Source organism: Chamaea fasciata, unplaced genomic scaffold (genome assembly GCF_029207755.1).
Source record: "Chamaea fasciata isolate MVZ Bird 193981 ecotype frontalis unplaced genomic scaffold, bChaFas1.0.hap1 SCAF_8, whole genome shotgun sequence".
NCBI classification, from domain to species: domain Eukaryota; kingdom Metazoa; phylum Chordata; class Aves; order Passeriformes; family Sylviidae; genus Chamaea; species Chamaea fasciata.
This window is the reverse complement of record NW_027094093.1, coordinates 34,249,761-34,275,345: the sequence shown is the minus strand read 5'-3', so window position 1 is coordinate 34,275,345 and position 25,585 is coordinate 34,249,761. Positions and strand designations below refer to the sequence as shown.

At 35.1% G+C, this 25,585-nt stretch overlaps 1 protein-coding gene across 1 annotated transcript in view; it reads left to right on the top strand.

Annotated features, from left to right (window-relative positions):
• LRP1B (LDL receptor related protein 1B) overlaps positions 1-25,585 on the top strand; it is a 474,351-nt gene that overhangs the window by 315,818 nt on the left and 132,948 nt on the right. Inside the window, exons 33-41 of the mRNA XM_066190543.1 lie at positions 715-840; positions 1,968-2,099; positions 5,640-5,774; positions 6,577-6,706; positions 9,369-9,495; positions 9,650-9,801; positions 10,086-10,210; positions 13,216-13,587; positions 24,495-24,684. Coding sequence (XP_066046640.1) covers positions 715-840; positions 1,968-2,099; positions 5,640-5,774; positions 6,577-6,706; positions 9,369-9,495; positions 9,650-9,801; positions 10,086-10,210; positions 13,216-13,587; positions 24,495-24,684 — 1,489 coding nt within the window. The remainder of the gene's footprint in view (positions 1-714; positions 841-1,967; positions 2,100-5,639; positions 5,775-6,576; positions 6,707-9,368; positions 9,496-9,649; positions 9,802-10,085; positions 10,211-13,215; positions 13,588-24,494; positions 24,685-25,585) is intronic.

Below are 25,585 nucleotides of genomic sequence, written 5' to 3'. Positions count from 1 at the left end.
ACATTTTCACTATGTTTAACCAACTTTTAGAGCACACAGAATCTTTTCTCATGTGGTTCTCCCAATCTGAAAAAAATAAAAACTTGTAATTAATTAATTCCTTGAGTATCTTAGTGAATTAAAATTTTTCTTCATAAAGCTTCAAATCGCTGAGGTGTGTTTATTTCACTGTGTATGATGTCTATTCTGAATCTTTTTAAAATATATTCTTCTATTACTTAAATATTGCAATAATTAGGCAGAAGCATGGATTTGTGAGATCACTTTGGAGTATGTCTTAAATATACTAAAAAATGGGTCATTTGTGAAGATAACAAGGCTAATATAGCATTTGATGAATGAATAAGATATAATCAATGATTTGTTTGTGGTCTAGATAAAGATACACTAATGTCAGTGAGATTTCATCATTAACTCAATTTAAAATGTTCGGGTTTTCCATATGCTTTTAGTTTAAAATAGGCAGATTTATCAGAAAACACAATTATTTATATTCTGAAGGGAAACGTGGGGTTGAAATTCTGCACAAATGAAGCATGGAAAGGTACATGAATTTATGGAATATTTTATGCGTACCTCTTTTTTTTTTTTTTTTTGTAATCTGAACAAAAATTAAAAATACTAATAGTATGTTGATAACAACACTTAGTTTTTAGCCAGGGTTGCATTGCTCAAGTTTTGATTTCTCTTGTCTCTTTTCCTGTCATGTCATAGGGAGCAATTCCTGTCAGTTAAACAATGGGGGATGCTCCCAGCTTTGTTTGCCAACATCAGAAACCACCAGAACTTGTGTGTGCACAGTAGGCTACAACCTCCAAAAAAACCGCATGGCCTGCAAAGGTAAAACTGCTTTCAGCATTTATTTTAAACAACTTCAGTTCTAGGGGAACATTGCAATGAGTAAATAAATTTACTTTGGTCATTTTTAGTTAAATAACTGTACTTAAAATGCTTGATTGAAGCAGTAACAGAGAAATGCCTGTTGTGGTTAGGACAGAGTTAAATTTACCTTTTCATTAAATTATTCAATAAATAAATAAATTTATGTGGTAACTCTGATTATTATATTTTTATGTAGATGGAAAAGCAGACCATATGAGCCATCATTAATAAATATTTGTTCAAGGTCATAGAGGTTATCTTTAAACTAAATTTTAGGCTACAAGTATCTGAATGATTGGGTATCTCATCCTATTGCATTGCTCTTAATATGAAATAAAACTAAATTTTTCCTTAAATCTTTTTAAGTTGGCAGACGTTAGAACATAACTTACAGCCGAAATCCTGCTCTTTGCCTGAGTAATGCAAAACAGCCTTATGGTCAAGGTTCCTTATAGTTTTATAAATTTAGTATTATTTATTACTATTAATTAGGACTAAGTAATTCCTGGGAATTACTATGTAAGAAGAACTCTACACAGTAGAATTTATTCCTACTGAACAGAAATAGGCGCATTTGAAATTTGATTAACACAAAAGTATTTAAAATGCATCACTAAATCTACATAATTCTCTCTCTCTCTGAGGGAAATGTGCATAACGGAAGTGAGATGAATCCTGTACCTTGAAAGAAAATTTACTGTCCTGTTTTCCACAAGTTCTTTAAAATTATCTCTTGCTGAATATGTTCAAAAAGCGCAGATGTGCACTGAAAATATTTTTAAATTTTCTCATAATTCAAATCCATTTTTTTCTTAAATTTTAATTTCCATTTCTGTTAAGTACCTGATTATAAGGTGGTGTTTCAAATGGACAGTGATTCCCTTTTCTTGATAGGACCACATATGTAATTTAATTAGAAATGCACTGTAATAACTCATGGATATCTTTTCCAAGAGCTGGAGTTGTCACTGAAAAACTGTGGAGCACTATTGGAAAATTATATCCAATGTATGTTAGCTCCTCTGATCTTGGTTATTTGGAAAGTCTCCACTTTGCTCTCATTGGCTGCTTTATCTTTCCCTTAGGTATTGAATCATTTCTCATGTACTCTGTTCATGAGGGAATTAAAGGAATCCCTCTTGATCCAAATGATAAAACGGATGCTTTAATGCCTATATCTGGGGCTTCGTTTGCTGTGGGCATAGACTTCCATGCAGGTAAATATTATGTATAATTTGTTGTATGTATGGTTAAAATTGTAAATTCTTCTCATAGATGAAATAACCTCTTTTCAAACCTTCTAAGCAATTACAACTGCATTTACAGAGATTGGAAATGGATCATGTTACAGAGTTAAGCTCTACCTTTGATATTTACAGTAAATAGGAAATATTGTGCACATGCTGATTTTTCTGGCAGCAGCAGCTGCTCCCTTTTGGCAGAGTCACCACTGAGAATTTGAGTAGGTGGTTTTACAGAACGTGTTCATCAAGGAAAAAGGCTTGCTCCTGCTATGGCACTTTTTCCATGGGATTATCTTAGTCCTGTGTGGTGCTGTACCTAGCAGGTGCCTTGGACAGCTGAGTGGGGCAGTGTGCCCCCCTCCAGCACAGCTCAGCCATGTTCCTGCAGGGCACAAGCCAAGTCCGGATCAGATTCTTCCTTCAGGAAGGAGTTCTGACAGCCTGAAGTGCAGGCATTTCCACCTGGAGTACACTACATGTCTTTCCACTGTATATAGAGAAATAGTTTTTGATTTACACAGGCTCACAAACTTCCTATGAAATTAGTTGGTTTCAGTTCTGCGTGCATATGAAAGAAGGTAGGAAAAAATTAAAGATCAGATTCTAAAAGTGATTGGATGCATCGCCCAGTGGAGTTTGGATATCTTCAAACGTGTTAGCAAGTTTTGATTAGTTTTTGGAAAATAAATAACCTGTGAACAAGTGGTGACCTGAAAAATATCCTGTGTCTCTGTATTTTTAACCCATCATCTTTTTGGGCAGCCTTCCTTTGAGACTTGTTTTGTTACCCATTGAGCTTACAAGCTGGCAGTCTAGAAAAAAATCCTGAGTTACCTATGTTATATAAATACAGACATTACCTTCCTGAAACTTACAATTATTTTGTCATTCTCCATTGTTTTTTATTTTGACATAGATTCTGCCTAGGCATTCGGCACTGAGAGATCATAACGGGGGGTTTTTTAGTGTATGTTAATATTTGCCTTGGTATTGAAATCAGACTTATTTCTGTTGGCTCTGTTGGACTACTTCATCTCACAAATATCACCAATCTTTTTTTACCAGTTAAAAGTTAAATTAATTAGATGTTTGTTTTTTTGACCTACTTCTTCACTAATGCTCTTGTACCTCTCTCTAGCAAAATTTCAAGTTCTCTCAACATTTTGCAGTGCCCTCATAGTTGTGTATTTTGTTTTCAAATCAGTGGCAGCTGATGTTCAGGGCTTTTCTCATATCATAGGTATAGTTCAGTTATGGTCTCCAGAGACATAAAAATCACTTAAATGCCAGGGCCATTGAGCACACATCTGAGATGGGAAAGTCTCTGTTACAGAGAATTTAATCTATTCCTGGAAAGACACAGAAGGAGAGAGAAGTGGTGACTACACATGTTCGTGACAGAGAATGCTGCAACAATGCAATTGGGTTTTCTAGGGATTTATTTTTTAAAATTTAAATTATGCAAGCTCAACAAAACTATCATGTCTAACATAGAAGACTAAAATTTGACATTTTAAATTTAAAATACCAATACTAGGGTTTTATTGGCTATTTTGCATCTCATGTTTTTTGATTTGGGATTTTTTTTTTATTATTATTTTTTTACCATAGTAGTAAGATATGCTAGCTCCTACTTTAGAGAGGTTTATGTGGACTTAGCTAACAAATATCAAATTAATATTTTGGAGGAATGAGATTTTTGACTTTTTGGAAAAATTAAATGTGAGGCTGAATGAAATTGAGTGAGGTTCTCCAACTTGGCTTGATGAAGTTCCAGCAAAGGGAACATGAATAGAATTGGCTGTGACAAATGCATTGCAAAGATAAATGTAAATGGTGTGTAGCAGTGAAATCACAAGGGGATAGTGTGTTATAAAAAAGCTACAGCTTTCAACTGCATTTCAGCTTCAAAAACAGATGTTTTTCTCATTTTGGTACCTTATATTGAATTTTAAAAATGCTTTTCTAAAACCTACCTACATCTAATATTATTCGGAAAACAAGTGGAGGTAGTTTCAGATTTCATCTTGGTTTCTTTTGTTTTCCACTTAGTGAATGTTGCCTTCATTTCACTCTAATCAGGAAGGATTCCCAAATTTTGCTGTTATCTCAGTAATTTAAGTATGCAAAGTGGATAAAATACATTTACATGTGCTAGTAGTACAGTATATCATAATTAAAAGTCTAATGAGAATGTTTTTTGCAGACATGAACAAGCTAGAAGATGCATACACCTTTCTTCTCCCTGTGCTTTGATACTTCTAAACTTTAATTAGCAAATAAGTAGCAATATGTATGCCTCACATATTTGTTTTGACTACTTGAAGTCAGAATTGTCATTTGTTTAATTGGTGGTGCTGTAAGATTCTTGAGCATATCAATATTGTTTGGTCACAAATATTTCTCTTATTTTCTAAATATATCTATCAATCTACACAAATACATATATATAGATACATGTGTATATATGTAATTATAAAATATTTATATCTATTTATATAGATAATATTTCAATGTTCTATATAGAGATTTATTATTCTATAAATACACTCACATTTTTATGGAATTTAAAACAGAATTACAAAGTATGAGAAAGTAATGAAAGAACAAGTGTTATTTAATATCTCTCTGCAAAGCATCTCACTCAGGAAGTCATCAGCTCATTACTTTGCAAGCAGAATGTTGATTGCAGCTAATTTATAGAACCCTGTCAGTGAAAACAGAGACAATTCTGCTTGAGGGATGTTCTCACTTTGTTTGCCCCACCTCTTTTTTGAGGTTATTTTGTGCCATGGAGGGGAGTTTGTGTCTGTGCTTCAGCCACTTCAAATTGTTCACCTGACTTTTGACTTTAAATGGTCAAAGTTGTCCCTTTTTTCCACTTAATGGACAACCACTGCAGCAGAAAGACTGGGAAGACAGCTGAGATGTCTTCAAACACCAAACAAAAAGGCTGTTATTGGAAACTTGTCAGGACACTTAAAAGAAAAGCTAACTTGTGGATGGAATATATTTTTTTATTCTTTTGTCAGCATATCACTCTCAAATGTCACTTTTTATTTCCCTAGTTAATTTTTTTTTCTTACGCTGTTAAAATGCAGTGTCTGATGACTGAAGGAAAAGACTGTATTAGCAGTTTTACACTGTAGCTTTTCAGTTTCCTAAATATTTTGGAATCGTGACAAACAGAATGGTATGTTTTTGAAGCATTTATCCCATTAGGGAAAAGGTAAAGACAGCATATTTATTGTGATTTTTAACAGAGGTAGTAGCTTCCATCTGCTGTAATAGCCCTACTGTGTTACATGTGCTGTACTAAACAACCTGGAATTCTGACAGAATTATTTTAAACAAGATTAAGAAAAGGCAAAAGAATGAGGAATTAAAGCTGATAACTTTGATATTTAATACATATTACTAAATCTCTAAGTGGCAATATTTACAGTTGCTAATGCAGACACTTGCACTGAAGTAATTAAATTAATCTGAGAATCATTGGCACGTGTTTTGTAGGGAATGATACAATCTATTGGACAGACATGGGTTTCAACAAGATCAGCAGAGCTAAGCGAGACCAGACCTGGAAAGAAGACATTATCACCAATGGTTTGGGGCGAGTTGAAGGCATTGCAGTGGACTGGATAGCAGGTAGGTCTGGGCCTGCTCCAGGACTTGTCATCCTTTCTGAGAAAACACACTTGCCTCTTCAGCCCGAGGTTAAATAACTTGCTTTCCTTTCAGCTGTAATTTCCTATATCATAAATGTCTGAAAATCACTTACATATATTGGATGGTACTTCTTAGATGGACAGTGTCAATGCCAGTTTTATGCTATAAAAAGGCTGGATAGGGCTATAACTTAAAATATAACATCTATCCAAATGAAAATATAGCAGTTAGTTTCTAATTCTGACTTAAACACTTTTCATATAGTATTTTGTCAGATTATGCCCTTTTCTGACCCAGAGATAGGGCAACTAACAGAGTTTTAAAAACTTTTTTTCCATTTTCAGTCTCATGTGAAGGGGTGAGACAATACGGGTGTTATAATTCACGCCATCACAATCAGAAACCAACTATTTCGTAATTACAATGCATTATAAGCGTTTCTTAGCCTATCAGCTTTTGCCACACAAAGCTGTAAATGCCTTAAAACGAATCATCTAAAGTTACCCCTCATAGGTCCTACTACCATGCATCTTTCATATTTCTATTTCTCCACAGTATCCAGTCTTATTTGCAAAGCCATCCTTTAAAACTTGTTTCTAGTTCCATTTCTCTCTCAACAATGTCCATCCTATTCCATAACATTACTAAGTCAGCATTTTTTTATCTCAAAGTTTGCATACAAATACATACTATGTGAGCCTTCCATCAAGCTTTAAGAGTTCTCAACAAATCCATTTCCCATAGTCTCCTTCAGTGACTTCAGGGGATTTTTTTTTACCAGGTAACATTTACTGGACTGATCACGGCTTCAACCTGATCGAGGTGGCGCGGCTGAACGGTTCTTTCCGCTACGTGGTGATCTCCCAGGGGCTGGACCAGCCACGCTCTATCGCGGTACACCCAGAGAAAGGGTAACATGTTATTCCTAACGTACACGGGGCTTTTTGCCTTGCTGTCTGTATCCATAATGTCCTGTAAGTTCGCTGAAAAATAATTTAGTTTTATAAGGGAATCGTTTCGTCTGACAGTTAGACATTGCTTGGAAGCATGCTTCAATCTGAAGTGGCCAGCAAGGCCAGGGTAGCCACATCAGCTTATGAGGGACTTTGTGATGAAGTCATAGAGCAGTGTAATCCTTGGAATTATAAACCTTGGAGTTATAAACCTTGGAGTTATAAACTCCAGGATTATGTAACATCCCAGTGCAACAACCAGGGAGAGTGGCCGGGGTAGCTGAAAGTCATGTGTGATAAAGGTTGTGGATTGGAAAGTAAGGGTTGGCAAAAGTGACATCTGTATTCACCCAGCTGATTTTCGAGGGCAGGGACTACCCTGTAGCTTTGACCACCCCTTTCCACCTCCAGAACTTCTTGTGGAATCCCTGTCCCTGAAGTTGTTCAAGTCCAGGCTGGATGGGGCTCTGAGTAACCTGGCCTAGTGGAAGGTGTCCCTGCCCATGGCATGGGGATTGTTTAGGATACTTAAGGAGAACTAGATGAGCACAGATTACTATTTTATACATCTGGTAAAACAGTGTATCTTCTTCAAAGGAAGGAAAGCTTTATCTGTTTTATAATATTGTGCCACAAAATGATAACATGAGATGTCTCCACTCAGTTCCTCCAGGAGAAGCACAGCAGCATTTTGCTAGGGAAGTACAGGGCTGCCTTTCTGCCCAAAGATTAGGGCCTCCTTGCCCTTTACATTATTGTTTAATCTCTTCCCCTTTTTCGAGGTAAAACTTTGAAAGGTGTTCTTCCCTCCCCTTACCCTGATTTCCCTTTCTGCATTTGTCTGGAAGCTGGAGTTGACAGCTGTAAGAATAGAGAAGAAAATAGCAGTTATCAGAGCTCGTTGAGACTGCCAGTTTTGCCAAGATGGGAAGCAGGCAGCATTCAGCTGGTTGGTGACATTATTTATTGTCACTGAGGAAAAAGTGAGGAATGTGTAGCCCTACGAAAGGGTGTCTTTGTCCCCCATCAGGTGTATTTATTCGTATAATGTTTTTTGGCAGCTGTTCATGATTTACTTTGGAGGATTTTAGATTCATTTAAACTGGTAATTATGGGTTGGTTTAAAGAATGTTTGAATGTACTGAATGTCTGCTTTCCTGTGGTCAACATTTAGTTCATATCCTGTATTAAGCGAGTCTCAAATAACTCTCTGACCTCTAACCAGATGCCTGAAAGCAATTTCAGCTCTGTTAAGAGACGCTGTTAATAGTCTGGTTAAAATAGTATTAAACTTATGCAGTGATTGCTAAAATCCAGCTGATTAATACTGCCTATTTTGGCAATCCTCAACATATTTTTAATTTAACTCACGTTGCAGTTCAGTTTCCTAGACTTCGTGAGTTTTGTCATTAGTAAAAATGGTATTGTTTTTACATCAAGAACTATGAGAACAGATTTATTTTTCCTGGAGCCAGAAAATCTCTACAATGAGAGCCAAAGTGGATTGTTTCAGAAGCTGAATTTGATGAGCAAATTATAGGATTCATTTTTTTTTTCACCCTTATCGTATTATTATCCCTCATTATTTCACATATCTGTAGTCATCTAGTCAAATACAGCTCCTTAACAGCAGATTGGTGTAATGATGTCACCAGACACAGGGCAGAACTGTTTAGTAATGCCCAGGAGGTTTTGTAATCTTTAAAAACCGACTAACACATTCATTCCACACAGATAAAAGCATTGGAGAATGGTTTTGTGTGTTCTGTTCAATTAATGTACAGCATGTTGCTAAAGAAAGTTTCAGTGCTCTGTGAATATTTGCTATGAAAATCTTTCTTTTGGCAACTAGTAATACTTTAGGCCTCGATTGTTAGATATTTCTTCCTCAGAATATATGTTAACTTGTCTGTTTATAATATCTTTTAACACAGATATACATACATACATTTATATTTGTAGACACACAGATACCCCACGAAGCGGTTCCATAGGTTACTGTTCACAAAGGAAGCACTCTGTGTAAAATTTTTGGCCTCGTTTTGCTATACCTGAAGCAACAGATGTAGAAGTTGTACAAAACATCTTACCCAAATTAGTGATGTAACTGTGGCACTGAGTATACAGCAACATGAGATTAGATAGTAAGATTCAGGTTGTTCCCATGAGGCATTTGGCAGAATTTGAGGAATATTTTCTTCTCAAATAAAGTCCCATTGCTCTACCATTTCCCACACTACTTCTCATTACTTCATATCTAAAACATTTTAAAATTAGGCATCCCTTGCATTATCACAGCATTTGTTACTTATTAGATGCAAAAGCTTCTGTTCCAGATATTTTTATTTTTTTAACTTGCATTTTTTTCCCAAACACAAAGCTGAATTCTCTAAGGAACAGAATTGCATATGGACTAATGGAATACAATTTTAAGAATTTCTTCATATATATAATTTGAAAACAATTTCTTAACTAAGTGTCCAATAGAAAAGTATTATGATACATTTAATTTCTGAAGACTATTTAGAGACATGAGCATCATATGTTTTTAAGTTATCTATTCAATGGTAATAGCGCATTTTGTTTGCAATTTTAATTGGTGGTTTCTGCAACATTCTAGGTATTTTTTTTGGACAGAGTGGGGACAGACCCCTTGCATAGGCAGAGCACACTTGGATGGCTCTGAGAAGGTCGTCCTTGTGAGCCTGGGGATTGCATGGCCTAACGGGATTTCCATCGATTATGAGGTTGGTTCCTCTGTCTTCCAGCATTCCTTAAAATGTGCAGTATTTGTTATGTTTCATTGAAGCCAGCTGGTGTTCCACCTTGATGTAATCTTAATAACTCTTAATTAAATACTTGGACAAGCCTGTTGACGTTTCCTTTGAAATTAATCTTTAGGAAAATAAATTGTATTGGTGTGATGCTCGTACCGACAAGATAGAAAGGATTGACCTTGAGAGTGGAGGGAACCGGGAGATTGTGCTGTCAGGGAGCAATGTGGATATGTTTTCAGTGGCTGTGTTCGGAGCTTACATCTACTGGTCTGACAGGTAATTTATTTTTCATAAGAATTTTAAATCTCCAAACGTTATTTCAGTGCCAGGTTCCTCACCTTTGTAGGATTAGCCGTTCCTTAGCAAGGTCGCAGGCGGGATCGTGGAATTCTGCGCACTTACCAAGGAGAGGGAGTTCTGGAAGATAAGTGCCTCAGTGCCATAGATGAGAACAGGCTCCTCCACCTCCTGTTTAGAGAACTCTCCACTGCTCTTCAGTCATTTGTTTGGTGTGAATTAGTTGAGGATTGTTGATGAGACATCTTCAACTTTTTTGGCAGAGCACATGCAAATGGCTCTATTAGAAGAGGCCACAAGAATGAGGCCACGGATGCTGTGACCATGAGGACTGGCCTTGGAATAAACCTGAAGGAAGTGAAAGTCTTTAATAGAGCACGAGAGAAAGGTTGGCTGTTCTTAAGGATGCTATTGATTGTTTTGATATCACCTGCTACTTTTTCTGTATATTAAAGCATTCCAAAAATTAAGTAATCAATGATTTTGTCACCACTTTTTACTCTTGAAGTATTTTTTTTAAAAGCTAGAATTAATGTACTAAAGAAAACATATAGTACAAATCCTACTAAAATTCTTCAGAGCATTTCAAAGAGAAAACCTAAAACCAAAACACTTCCTATCATTCCAGGTTTGATGTTTTTTGTTTTGTTTTTTCTTAAAAGACAGTCTTAGGATTGAGAGAACTTGAACTCTTAGGATTGAGAGACCTTGACCTGTGCTTTACAGAGCAGTAATTTCAGGTAGCTTGAGATTTCTATTGGAAAGCAAACCAGAATTTTTCTTATTAGAAATTCCCGTCCTCTGTGTCTCAATATTTATTTGCTGACATTACCTGGGTTTGAGTCTTTTTTTTCTTTTTTTTTTTTGTTCCTTTTGTGGAAAGAGACCTTGTAAATAATCAGATTTCTTTTATATTCAATTAGTTTAGCAAACTCAAGAGACAAAAGTTATTAAAGACGCTCTGTGATTTATGGTACTGATGGTAAAACGTTATTTTCCACTACCTGACTAAGAATAATCTTGCTATTTAAGTGTCTTTTTACTTCTAAAATTCTGGTTTTGACAAGACCTTGAAAAACTTGTTTTACTGAGGAAAATTGGTTAGGCATCTACCAAAAATGAAGATGATTTCCTCAGTAAAAGCTGCTACCAGGTAACCCAGACAAAATTTTCTAGATTTTCTAGATACACTCAAAAAGAGAGGAAAAAAATAATGGTAACACCATTATATATGTAAAGTTTTTAATAGAAATATATTTCTAGTGTTGGTAGCACTCAAAATTTGCTTTAATCACAACAATATATCCAAAGACTCTGTTTCTTTTACATGAATCTCTCCTAAATAACTGCATTTAATATGACATGCTAAATAAATCTGAATTTTGAAAGGAAACCTATTTACAAATTAATATTTTTTTAAAAAAATTTAATTTTTTAAAGAAAAAATAATTTGCAAACATATATGCATAATAATTTTACTTTGGAATTCTGCATGCAATTTCAGAGCATCATATTTTGTGGAAAAAAATAAATCCACACCAAAATCCATTTCTTTTAACTAGGCTAGAAATTGTTAATGTCTGCTGGCTTGGAAGGGCTTTATATTATAGAATTAGGAAAATAGAACAGTGGGATAAAACAATGCTTCTTTATGTGTAATTTTTGTTGATGGATTTATAGACTTGATCACATAAGGAATAGGAGAAATTGTTACTGAAGCTAAAAATCTACTGCTGTTAGTTTGAAAAACATACCTGAATGATTTTTTAATACATTTTTCAAATTTTACTAGGGTACAAATGGTTAATGTCATTGGGAGGGGATGTCAGTGAGCCAGAAGGACAAAAGGGAAAAATACAGGTGAAAAACGTTTTTGGAATGTTTTTCTATATCACACTATTATATGTATATCTATTTTAAGTTTATTGAACTAGAAGTAGTTAACTGTTTAAACAAAATCCAATGTAATTGAATAGTTTCCTGACTTTTGTTATCAAAACAACCCCCAAAACAGAAAAGCCCCAACACCCTGATGAGCTGTGCTGATTGTGATGAATGCTTTTTTTTTCAAACACCTGTTTTACCCTTTCTGATGATTCCATCCTGCAAAGGGACTTGCAAAAATTCCCATCCTTCAGTGCAATTTTACAGGTGCGCCAGGACATGCCCTGACTAAACTGGCCACTACTTCAGAACTGGCCATTTTTAAAGATGTTTACAGCTGGTGAACCATGGAAGCATTGGAGTTTTCCTAGAGATTTTAGAATCGATTTCATGTTATTTTCTTCTTTTCTTCTCCACTTCTCATCCTTCCAAACAGATATTAACTTTTCTAGCCTAATAAACTTAAAGTATCTTTTAAGCAAATGGAATGTAAAAATGTGTATAGCTGAATCAACACATGTTTTACATAACTCCAGAGGACTATCTCATGGAATTTTTTCTAGGAGAACAAAATTAAATATTGCTGCTTTAAAGAGCAAGTTAACTCTCATTTGCCATGATTTTTTTTCTCAAAAGGATTTTCAGCTTGAAATGTATCAATTAAAGAATTTGATCAACAGTACCTTCAGACACTGCATCTTCCCCAATAATTATGGTTTTGTACCCAAAAACATTCTATTGAAATACTTTATTCACCTCCATTATGTGGAAAACTTTCAGAAATGGGAAAATTACTATTTCTGTAAGAGCAGAGTTGTTAAGTGGAATGGGCTGTCAGAAACAGAAACTGAATTATCTCAACTAGCTATAATAGTAATTCATGGATAGTCCAAAATAAAAAAGAAAACGACAAATAGTTCCCAATTATTGATGATTACCGTTATTTTAAATATTACTTGCAACAAATGTAGTTACTAATTTGACAGTGATTCCTTAATGGTGTGCAATTGTCAGGGAGTAAGTTTTTGAAATTTAAATTAAATTAGAACAAAATGTTAGGAAATGTCTTTGTTAAAACCAGCTGGATTCACACAGTTTTTTTACCAGTCAATACATGCATATTTAATTTGGTAGAAAGTGTCTTACAGCAGTACTGCATTCTGATGGTAGCTAAATTTGACTTTCTGCCAGTAACAGGTGTTTTTAAAAAAAATTTAAAGCTCAAAGGAATTGAAACACTTTCTAAGTATTCAGCTGGTTTTGGAAGAATAACCCATTTCATCTTTTTCTATTAGTAAAATACGTACTGTTGTGACTTGAAAAGGACATTAATTGTATTTACTCATTAATTGTATTCATTAAAATTATCTGTTGGCGTGGTTAAAGTCAAATAATTTTTAAGAGGAGAATTCCCAGCACACGCGCACACACAAAAAAATCATTTCTGTTTAAGTTAACCGAGTATATTTTTTATTTATAAAAGACAGGGTTTATTCTACTTTTCCCCAGGTACCAACGTGTGTGCCAAGAACAATGGCGGGTGCCACCAGCTGTGCCTTTACCGCGGGAACGCGCGGAGAGCCTGCGCCTGCGCCCACGGGTACCTGGCAGAGGATGGGATCAGCTGCCTCAGGCACGAGGGATACCTGCTCTACTCGGGAAGGACAATATTGAAAAGCATCCACCTTTCAGATGAGACCAACCTGAATTCTCCAGTGAGGCCCTACGAAAACCCGGAGTACTTCAAAAATGTGATAGCGCTGGCCTTCGACTACAGCCTGAAGGGAAGGGGCACCAATCGCATATTCTTCAGTGACGCCCACTATGGAAACATCCAAGTTATTAAAGACAACTGGGCTGGCAGAAAAGTGCTGATAGAAAGTAAGTAAAAAAAAAAAAAACCAAACCCAAACATATTTCCCCAAAATGCCTGTTTTATTTCAATAAACTTTATTGAGTGAAAAGTTGGTGTTTGCTTGGCTTTATGGAGTAAAAAAGTCAGTGAAATTTTACCATAATTAATTGTTATATTTTATCCCTGTAAGATACATTTAAACATTAACCACTTCCAAATAAGTTGTTTTGAAATGGGCCTCTGAGGTGTGAAGCATATTACTAGAAAACAGAAGTGATGGTGGCAATGTTTAACTTATATTACTGTGATTTTAGGACCTTTACTGTTGAAACAAAACCTCAGTCTGCATTGCTTGGAAATGAAACTATTTGGTTGTTTATTTTTCTAGTTAGTGAGGGTGAGGTCTCTGTTAAAGCCATTTCCCAGTATAAAATATTAAGTGCTTGGTCAGTGTGTTCAGTTTCACCCTTCTTAAAGTGAAGCCCAAGAACGGGATTTGTGCTTATTGACAACCAGAGGCAAATTCCAACCTACAGAACTGTTTGGCTTTAATAGAGGCTTACTTGGCAATGTACTTATTCAGTCCTCATGGCTATTATGCCTTCATTCATTGCAGTAGCAGGAGAAATTTCATTAAATGTGACCTGTTTTTCAAAGGTTCTAGCCTTTGAAACTTGAAGCTAGGCACTGCTATCAAGAAATTTCTGCAGCATCTTCACCAAATCTTCAGGAAAAGACAAACCATATTTTTCATGTGTGGTCTTAATAAAATCTCAATATCTGTCAATAAAATGTTTATCAACCAAGCCTGACATAATTGTAATATGAGATATGTGTGGGAAGGTACCAGATTTATTATGGGGGAAACTGAATTTGGGGGAAATCTGAATGTGAATACATAAGGAATACATCCTTAATGCTAAACGTCCATAAATCTGTATGACGAAAGTGTTAATTGTAAAAACTTCTGCACTCTTTGATTTCTGTTCTACTTATTTTTCTCTAAAATATGCAACAAACCACATGCATCTGTACTCAGTTATCAGATGCAGGTACTTGATTTGTTTGTTCTCTTGTCCCTTTTCAGTACTGTCTGGGTTTTTTTGACGGCTGCAATTTCAGTAATTGTTTTCCAAAATGTCCGAAGTGCTATGTAGCATTTGTTCCTAAAGATGTGGATAAATCTCCTACAGATTTCTATTTATGCTATGTTGCCTAAATTAAGCTTTTTTCTTGGGTCCAGTCAATAACAAAACCAAAGAGTGATGAGGAAAAATGAAAGTTTCTTTGATATATCACCTTTGCACTGTTTCATGTTAATCGAAATATATTTTAGAAAAGAAAAACGTTAAACAGCTGCAGACTGACAAAATATTATTCCACAGGTGACATTGGATAGTTGTACGTTCTGCCTCTGAACTGGAGTTCTGTGGAATAGTTTGCGGTTATGAAGACAGTTGACACTAATGCATGGAAAAGCGTTTAAAATATTTTTTAAATTGAAAGAGAGATGAGATAAAAGGAATTATTCACTATGAAGGTGGGGTTTCCCTAGCACAGGTTGCCCAGGAAAGCTGTGGCTGCCCCATCCCTAGAAGTGTCCAAGGCTAGGCTGGACACAGTTTGGAACAACCTGGGACAGTCGAAGGTGTTCCTGCCCATGGCAGGGTGTGGAATGGGATGAGCTTTTAAGGTCTCTTCCAACACAAACCATTCTGTGATGCTATATGATACAAGGTGTTTAGGTTTTTATCCATTGATTTCCTATGTGTGGCTATCTTAGAGGAATTTATGACATCTGTATTGAGATATGTTAAATATAAACTAAGCAATGTTATCAGGATGTTCCCATTACTCCCAGAAAAGCAATAAAGCCAGGAATTCAGAGTTGAGCTTAGCTGCACGAGACAGAAACGTGCAGTGATGACATGGAAGCACAGTTTTAGCGCTGGTTTTATAAGAAGAGATTAAAAGTATTATATGAAAAGCCACTGGAGTTTTCAACATTTCAAGCAGACAAAGAGGAGGAATAAATACTGGTGAAGCACTAATGCAGATAGAAATTGGTTTTTAAAAGAACAATAAAGAATTCCTCATTACTTCATAATAGGTTGCTCTACAAGAGCTAAAGACATTCCATAAAGCATATCTGGGAATTATAGTTTTAAGAAATTGTTAGGAAGTCTTTCTACTTGCAGTTTAATATGCCAGATTTCATTTTTCATTAACAGAGTCAGCACTCTGAATAATTGAATGTCAGATGAAATTTTGTATCTTTGCAGAAGCATTCACTGTACATGCTTGGGATGCACACGTGTACTATGGCATTTTGCAGAAATACTTCTGTAGAAATGTTTCTCTGTAAATGAGAAGGGATATAACATACATAATTATGTTTATTACTCTCTTTCATGTGTTCTAAACCTCTTCAGTTTATGTTGAGTCATTCTTTTTCAGCTGATATTTTTGTGGCCTTCCATCCGACAGTCTGCACATGATTCTTCTCTCACTGTAAACAGCAGACAGTTCATGAGGCTGCTTGGTATAGTGGAGGTATTTATTCAAACTCCACCTGTAAGGAGAAGAGCAGTGGTAAGATTGGTGACACCACTAATTCCATTCACTGGAAGATATAAAATTCCAAAATTTTCTTATTTCCACATTAAGAATCTGTGATCTAGAAATCATTAAATGGAATCCTGCTGAAAAAGTTTAGTGATAATGTTTCATTTCAGGATTGAAAATAACATACTTTACATCAATTTTGTTATTTTTCCTCCAAAATTATTAGAATGCGTCTGTAGGAAGCTTTCCTTTATTAGGAAGGGATTCAAAACCACAGTGGAAATACCTAGTGTGGTTATATTAGTTCTACACGCTCTTTCTGCTTCATTAAGTTGAAGTCTACAAATAGTGTAAACCTTTACTCAGTAATTGACTTTCGTAGAGAAAATAGAACATGATGCATCCACGATTTTTCATTCACTAAATGTAAATCTGCCCATAAAGGATCTATAATCAGATCTGAAATCAGATGTGCCACTGAAATCTAAGAGATCCGTGAACTCTTCTGCACACTAAAAGCACTTAAGACACAGAGAGCTCTTTGTTAAACAGGTTTCCAGCTCACTAAAAAACAGATTTACAACTCACGAGCAACCCATTATCTAACATGTTTTTAGCTCACTGAGAACAGATTTACTACCCAGAAACAACCCATTATCTAACATGTTTCCAGTTCACTGAAAACAGATTTACAACCCATACGCAAGCTATTATCTAACATAGTTCCGACTCACTGAATATTGATTTAGAATTCATAAACAACCCATTATCTGACAAATTTTCACCTCACTGAACAGATTTGCAACTCATAAACAACCCATTAGCCAACACGTTTTCAGCTCAGGGAAAGTAGATTTACGGCACATAAACAACTTTATCTGACTCGTTCCAGTTCACTAAAAACAGATTCAAAACTCACCGAGATTCCTGTACCTGGTGGGGTCCTGTCTCCAGCAGGAAGAAACAATGACAACAACAACAATAAACCAGTCCAGGATGTGCACAGTGTGCCATGCCCTAACACCTTGATTATTTGTTCAGTGTATGTGGTTTTTTGAGGGGATTCTTTTACATCTCCACTCCATCCTTCAGTCAATCAGCAGTGGCTTTCACTTCTTTTTTTTTTTTTTTTTTTTTTTTTTTTAACTTTATCATGTTAATCTTTCTTATTCCCACTTTTTTACAATTTACCTTGTTCTTGCCTCTGATTTCCCACAAATGATCTTTTGGCTGGTCTAAGTTGTTTCAAAGCTTATGTTTATACAAAGAAGACTTTTTAAAAGTTAACGTTTCATTTTCTAGGCTATCAGTGCTTTTTTTTATTTCTTTATCATAGGGAGAAGTTTGAAGTAATAAATTCACTCCCCAAAGCCTGCCTCAGCATATCTGCAGAAAATCAGCGCATTGTTTAGGTTTAATACAGTGGTACAACAGAAGACAGAAGACCAATGAACAAGTTAACAATTACAGAAAAAAAAGTGGAGGCAAGGAAAAACAAACAAAAAATCAAATGAGAAAGAGGGAAAAAGTATTAAGATGAGATACACTCAGTGAGCTGTTTTTTCTCCTGCCTGTGTAAACAATGGCGCTGAGACATTTTGCCAGTGTAGTCTTTCACAGCACAAAAAGGAAATGTTGGTGAAAAAAAGCTCCTGTTTTGAACCTGAGGCACTCATGCCCAAGGAACACAAAAATCTTTTCACTGCTAACATAAAGTGTCAGATCCTGTGATGTATTTTAAGGCTTTTCACAGTCTGAATCTTTTAAAGGTGTTCCAATGTGTGCTACTATTCTTCCCAACTAAATGGGTCCAATTTAACTGTCAAAAAGGCATTTATGTTCCCATTTCTCTTACAGAGCATTACATTTTGTACATTGTATGAGAACCCTTTAGTTTTGGAGCTTTCTTTTCCAGGATAGAACTTTTTAATATGTTAAAAATAAATACTTGAATATTGCCACTTTTCATTTAATAAATGAATGGGATTCATGATAAGTGTGTGTGTTGGAATAGAGGTCCAGTGATTTTCACTTTTTAAAGGAGGGAAAGTGAGAGGCTGTTTTTAAGTCTAGAATATTTAATTAGTAAAACATTTTATTATTACAATGCCAACATTGTAAGAGGAAAACAAGGTGTCTGATTTGTCGATGTGTTTTCTGTATGTTGCTGAATATTAGAGAATCAGACAATCACAGAATGTTTTGGTTGGAAGGGACCTTTAGTATTATCTCGTTCCAAGATCCTGCCAGGGCAGGCTTGCCTTCCACTAGACTAAGATTAGTGGGTAAAATCTATGAGTTGCTGTTATAGGTGGATGAAGTTTACTAATTTTACATTAAGCTTTATTTTTTATTATTTTTATTTCAGAAATATGTATTCCTGCACATTTCATGCTTTGTTTATGTGTTCCTGATATGAAACTCTGAAATATGTTCATGATGGGAGATGACTCACACTGATCTTTTAGTTTGGGATGTCCTGAGCATTCCCATCCTCATTACTGAGGAAAGGTGTTCCCTGCCTATTGCACTTGAGATTGTTCACGAAGAAGTAACAATCTTTGTGACTTATTCAACTTTAAGCATTGCCCTTAATTTTGTATTAATGTACACACTTGCTATTTTCTTTCCTTCCATCAGCAGGTGTGACTTAGTTGCATAAAATGTAAAACTGTGTTTGGTGGATTGTCGGGAAAAAGCTGCAGAGGAACACCCCTTTAATTTTATTGGGTTTTTCTAAAGGGTAATGTGATCTTAAAAATATTATTAGATCATGAGGCTTTACTAGGCTATTCTGTCACTAATGCCTCAAATAGCTCTTTTTCAACAGCAAAAATAAAAATGTATGATTGTACATATTTATTATAATGCTTATTAGGATAATCATGATATTGTTTTGTAGGTGGTAAGGGTGAAGAATTTTAGAGTTTTTTTAGCGTGCATGTGTAATGCATAAAAAGATAATATGCGCTCTTGTAATTAGGAAAACATTTCTTCCATGAAAATTGTTGAGATTTTTAGTAATCTAGTAAAACACTTCCATCTCTATGTGTTAGCTTTCCATTCCAGATCTCTTTCTGCTTTTAAATCTTCTTTTATATGGATGTATTTAACTGCATTGAAGTTATGATATCATAACTCTTGCTAACTAATAATGATTTGTTGAAACATCCTGGGAGGGTTTCAGTTATACAAAATACTATTGGTTTTCTAATGTTTGTGATTTATCATTAGTCCCTTGCTACATTATTCCTGCTGACCTTAAGACAGTCCCTGAATTTTTTCAAGGAGTAAGTTATATTTCAGATAATGAAGGACAGAGTATTGCAGGATTACATCTCTGTTTTTCCACGGTAAATAATCAGGTAACATTTGTGGAAGGGTTCTATTCATTGTCTGGAAAAAGTTAATTGGAGGTAGGTAAAGATTTTGTCATAAAAAGCTGTTATTGTTTTGGCAGACAACAAATGTTTTGCTAGATATCAAATTTCAGTATTACACTTTCCACAAAAAATATCCCAAAAGAGTGAGGGGGGTTTTTTTCTACTTTTAGAATGGTCTTATATTTCTCTATAGCATTGCAAACAAATGTTCATTCTTCCCAATATTGTCTCAGGAAGATTGAAGGAGTAATATGGTCGCATCCATGAAGATGTTTGTGGTGTCTTGGACTTAAGCTAATTGTTACCTTGAAGAACCCAAAGCCTTTGCTCATGATGTCCTATTGCATTTAATAATCTTTTATTAAATGATTTTTTAATAATTTAATAATCTTTTATAGCTTATAGCATGGGTCTATTTTTTTCAAGATAGAGAAAAAATGGGACAGATGTTTGCTCATCCTTGGTATAATTTTACCTAACTTTACATCTGCTCTGAAACTAAATTATATTTTCAGCTAAATATAATGATGTCATAATTGGTTATTGCAGTTTCTTATAAACTTAGTTGTGTCTTTGAGCAATTGTTTAGCAAAAGGCTTTCTGGTAGAGCAAAGTGAGGGTGAGAATTTTGTAAAGTTCTGATTGTGCAGTCAGTGAGAGATGTGAAAATAAACGCTTTCCTTCAGGTGCCTTGTTGCTGGTGAGGCTTTGCTTTCACCCCAGATCAAATGGTGACTACCTGTTATCTGTCACCACAATCCTACACAGACACAGGGACAGAAACCATGGCCCCCTCCTGTGACCAGTCTGCTGGAGCAATCCACAGGCTGAAACATGAAAGGGAAATTGCAAAAACCGAGCCAGAGAATGAGTACTGATCATTAAAGCCATCTCCAGTGTCCTGATATCAAAGTGCTGTTTATGCTCAATTTTATTACTTTGGTGGCTTTTCAGTGTTCCAAAAATGATGATGTTGACAGTTGTTCTTCCTTCACATCATTGTTAAAGGAAAGGAGTTGGTTAACATAGGAAATTAAAGGAATGAGGTAATTGAAGTGGTGCAACTAGAAAAGTTCTGACTGTAAATTTTCTAGATATTTCAAAACAGAAGAGGTAAAAACCCATGAAATGGAGAAATAGTGTATATATAAATATCTATAAACCCAAACTTAACTATTTTTGGGCAATTTAAACGTCGCCCTTTGGTGTTTTTATTTTCTGGTTGCATTAATAAAGGGAGTGTATTCTGAGTTCTTCAGTTATTGATTTGTTGCTTGTCTGTTCCCCCAGAAAGTCAGATGAAGATCAGCATGGCAATATTTATAGGCTGCATCTCATCTGAGGGATGCAATCTATCTTCGTTAACTTCAGTAAAAGTGATAGATAGCATTTGGCAACATAATGATGTGATCACTCTGGCATTGCCTTTGTAAATCATAGGCTGTTGCATTCTCTTGTGTAGATATTTAATCAGTTATACACCCCATTACTGATTTAATTCAGAATGTCAGTGGCAGGTGAATAATGTGAGTATTTGTATATTAATATCATATTGTATTAATGTTCTTTTCATTTAAGTATGCTATTCATGTGAAAATCATAAACTGTTGCTTCATGGCTAGAATAAATTTAATCAGTGCTGTAGGCATCTAATGCCATCAGTGTTTTAATTCAATATGTCAGTGTAACAAATGGGATTCTTTTCATTTCCAGTTTCTTTATGCTTTACCAATTCAGAATATTACATGATGCTGCAAAAATATGAAGCTTAGAGTAAACAAATTGCTAATTTTCAACCTGTCAGTGGCTTTTGGGACTAAATCCCCCAAGTGTAGCACCAGAGAGGATGAGTACATCTTTCTGATGTATTTTCTAGTAACTGAGTATATAATGATAAATTAAATTTAAGGAAAAAAGTGCTCTAGAATATTCTTTAAAGGAGTATGCCATAAGTAAATAGAAAATAATATCTATGCAAATCTGTAATGATATAACACTGCTTAGGAATCTTCTCCAGTGTCCCGTCTTTAGAAATATAAAGTTGCTGAAATGTTTTAGTTTTAAGGAAGAGCCTAAAGTCTAGAGGACCATTTCTAGGATAAATCCCTCCTTGGTCACTGCTTTATCACTGATAAAAAGATTTACAGAAATTTGGAGAGTCATCAACAACAACTGAACAAACAAAAATACCTAAACAAACAAACAGAAAAACCCAAACAGAAACCCCAACAAACAACAAATTTAATCTAGAAACATATAAATTAGCAAAAAAATGCACTGCTGACACATCCAGCTCACACCTGATGCTAACAAGAACAAAGTTACCTGTGTTATCCATTGTGAGAATTTATCTAAAAGTTCTATCATTCTCTAAATCTCCTGCCCTTGACTTTAAAACCACCTTATTTATAGATTTCTAAAGCTATTAAATGAGTCACTTCTATATTGGTTGAGTTCTCAATTCCATAAGTACAGAACATGATAAAACTAAAAGTTTATTAGCAAATAAAAGAGTGTGCCTGGTGTAAATCCTTCAGAATTAATGCTTTTGACGGAGTTTAGAAAATGCAGTTGGTGTGTGTTGCCGTTAGTTTTCTTTTTAATTAATTTTTTTCTTGTCTTGTAGCAATTGAATTCCTCTGATTTCTTTTTTTTGTAAGAGCATATTTTTTTACTCTGAGTTTTTCTGTTTCAATTATTTATGAAATTTTTATCTACAGATCTTTCACCTGAACCTTATCTCTGAAATATTGTTTTATAGATTGCTTTCTCTTAGCTCTGCTCTCCTGAGAATACATGTATGTATGGCAAAGGGGTTTTTTGCAAAACTGCCAATTTCAGATATTTTATTAAAAAAATTTAATCTGTGTTCTAAATGTTTCCTTGTCTCCATACATGCCTAGCCTTCCATGGAGATGTTTTCTAAAAATTTAGAGATTACCATTTTTTAAACAGTAACTTGGAATGAAACCTTCTTCAGTTACCATTCACAGGCCTAAACATTGAACTGCAGTATGATGTAAGAAGGGGAAACTTTGCATTCTGATACCTGTGGGAAAATTGAGTTTTCCTCTTTTGTACAGAAATTACTCATAAAACAACAAATCTGATACTGAAGAGCACTTTCATCCCTGCGGTTGTCTTTTAGTTGATCACTTCTCGCTGTGGCAGGAACAATATCATTAATTTTTGTCTGCTACAAAAGAGTTTTAGACTATGTTCTGAAATCAGTTTACTCTCAAATTTCTTGAGAGATTCAGACAGGAAAAAAAGCTAAAGTCGATAGAAATACAAAAGGTTACACCAGGAAAATGATTTTTTATTTTTTTCTGTCATCTTCCAAATGAAGAGCAATAAATGGTTTGATGGTTTGTTCATTGCAAACGCAGTATAAAATTGGTCAGAAAATGTCAATACATCTGTCATTTTTTTCATAGAATCACAGAATATCTGTGTTGGAAGGGACCCACGAGGACCATCAAGACGAAGTTATGATTCCACACAGGAAAACTTAGTAGTTAAATCAGATATCTAAGAACATTTGGTTTAGTTTAGGGAACTGTATGTAGTTGTGAATTTGGATTCAGCGTATAATTTTAATGGAAATCTCTGTCGTGGTATTTGAAAGAACTGATTATCTTTGAATTTCTGTTGCTGTTTTCTAAAACCTTCACTATATTTCAATATTTTGAGTTACTTGTAGGTGAGATGAAGGTATGTGGGGTTTGTTTCATAAATTCTCCTACACAAGTAGGCAAACTATTTTTTACACATATCTACCTCCCTTTAAGGAGTGCCATCTCATTTATTTTTTCTGTTGCTTCTAATTGTAATTGTTACTTCTCCACAGATATGTCACAAAATGTGACATCAGAAGATGGCCAAATGCTTTAACAAGGAAAATACAAAAGACTGATGAATCATTATTGGTCTCATAGTTTTGATTTATTTGACTCGAATTTTTGATTCAGTATTTGCTCTTTCGAAGTGATCAAGCTCTTGTTGGGACTTTTTGTTCTGTATATATGATTTGCATAGTAAAAATTACATCTTTCAGCAAGCTGCATGTAAATTGTAATCGCCAACATAATGTAATCCTAATTATATTTCTAGATTTTTGCCTTCTGTAGCTCATTAATAAGCTGCATGAACCTTCTGGTCTAAAAATATTTGTTTCTAGCAAAATAATAAGTGAAGTTATCAACATACATGTTTCTGTAGTAATTCACCAATAGTGGCAGGAAATAATTACTCCTATTTCTCACAGTCTGTCACTTTTATATATTGGAATTAAATACAATTTATCTTTTCAGGCATTAAATATATTTTTAGTTGTTTATTAATTTTTTTTTTCCTAACTCACAGGTTTTTTTTTGTGTTGAATGAATGAGTGTGGTGTCATGGCTTATTAAAATTATATATTGATGCCGAGACCTTCAGAGCTGGTATTTTTTCAGTAATTTTCAGGTGTTTAGCAAAAGCCAATACAGTCGTTAACAACAGGGAACTTTGATCCCTATTAATGTAGCTTGTCAGTGCTGCAAAATACATTGAGAGATGGTGCTAAATAATACAAGTAACTACTGAAAAAATGAAAAGACCCGGTTTAAATTGTATTTGAAGATGAGACTAAATAATTATTGTCTTGAATAAATGTTTGTTATTTCTAATGTGTTATCTGTGGACACTGCAGTGGTAATATTAATTTAATGATTGCAAGAATTGATAAATATAGTAAAGTGTTATTAACAGTGGTCTTGCCCTCTATGTTGTTTTAATTTAAATTTACAGAAAGAAAATTATAAGATTTGGTTGCAATAAAAATAAACAGCAGGAATGTTAAAAATAATTGCAGAGTCAGTCAGCTGAAAAAACTGAACCCCGTGAGTCTGCAGGATCCACTCTGAATAATAACAAAACCCAACGTCCCGTTAGCAGGAGTTTGATTTGCTCAGTCTGTCAGTATATCTGTTGATATCTTGCAGATGTGGGGTCAGTGGAGGGCCTGGCTTATCACAGAGCTTGGGACACTCTGTACTGGACCAGCTCCACCACATCCTCCATCACCAGGCACACGGTGGACCAGCGGCGCCGCGGGGCGTTCAACCGCGAGGCCGTGATCACCATGGCCGAGGACGACCATCCCCACGTGCTGGCCCTGGATGAATGCCAAAAGTAGGTGTTACATCTCTCCTAGAAATCCTAATTCTAGTCTAGCATCAACCAACAATTCTTTATTCTAGTCAGCCAATGTTGCTGAGCCCTACGGAGGCCGATTAGATTTCTCCATTTAGGAGACAAATGTTAACGCCTTTTATTGTCAGTGTCTTTCATTGTCTTCCTCTTATAAAAGAGTTGCAGAAGTAAGATTCAACATCTTATATGCTTTTATGTTTCAGGTCAAATAATCATTGCGTTTTCATGGAATGTTAAAAGAATTCGAGCTGCTTTTCTTAGGAGTGAGCTAAATGCAAATTCTTGAGGGGTCGTTTTCTCAGACGTGTCACTCTTACTGCTTAAGTTTTAAAAAATCCAGTATTAATTTAAGCACTTACAGAAAGAAGTCTGAGTTTCTTGTGTGCAAAATAGAGGCCTATGTGTTTATCACAGAAGTCAGTATTGTATAAAAATACGTAGCAGTGGACACAATCCTGCGAAGTCTAACTTAGTTCCTTCCCTTTTAAAAATACTGTATTAGTGAGAGGATTTTTATTTTATTTCAGTGTCTTACATGTTTGAGGTACTTTAATTTTCTCTTAATTCTAGGAGAAAGGTAACCTGCTTTTTCTGCTTCATGTCTTTTGGGGGAGTTGGGGAACATTTCTGCCATATTAAATTCTATTTTTAATTGGTGGTGGCTGAATGTAAAAAGCTTCATGAGTAGTGGAGCATATTTACATATCTGACTTTATGTCCTGTTAATGCAAATCAAGAGTTTATGCTGCACTGTAAAACACAATTAGCAAGGTATCATCAATAAACCCCCTAAGGTCTGACGGAGATTGCAGTGAGAGGAGGGGCAGGCTCTGTCAGTCTGTGAATTAGAATTCCATTGGCAGCCCAGTCCACAAAGTTT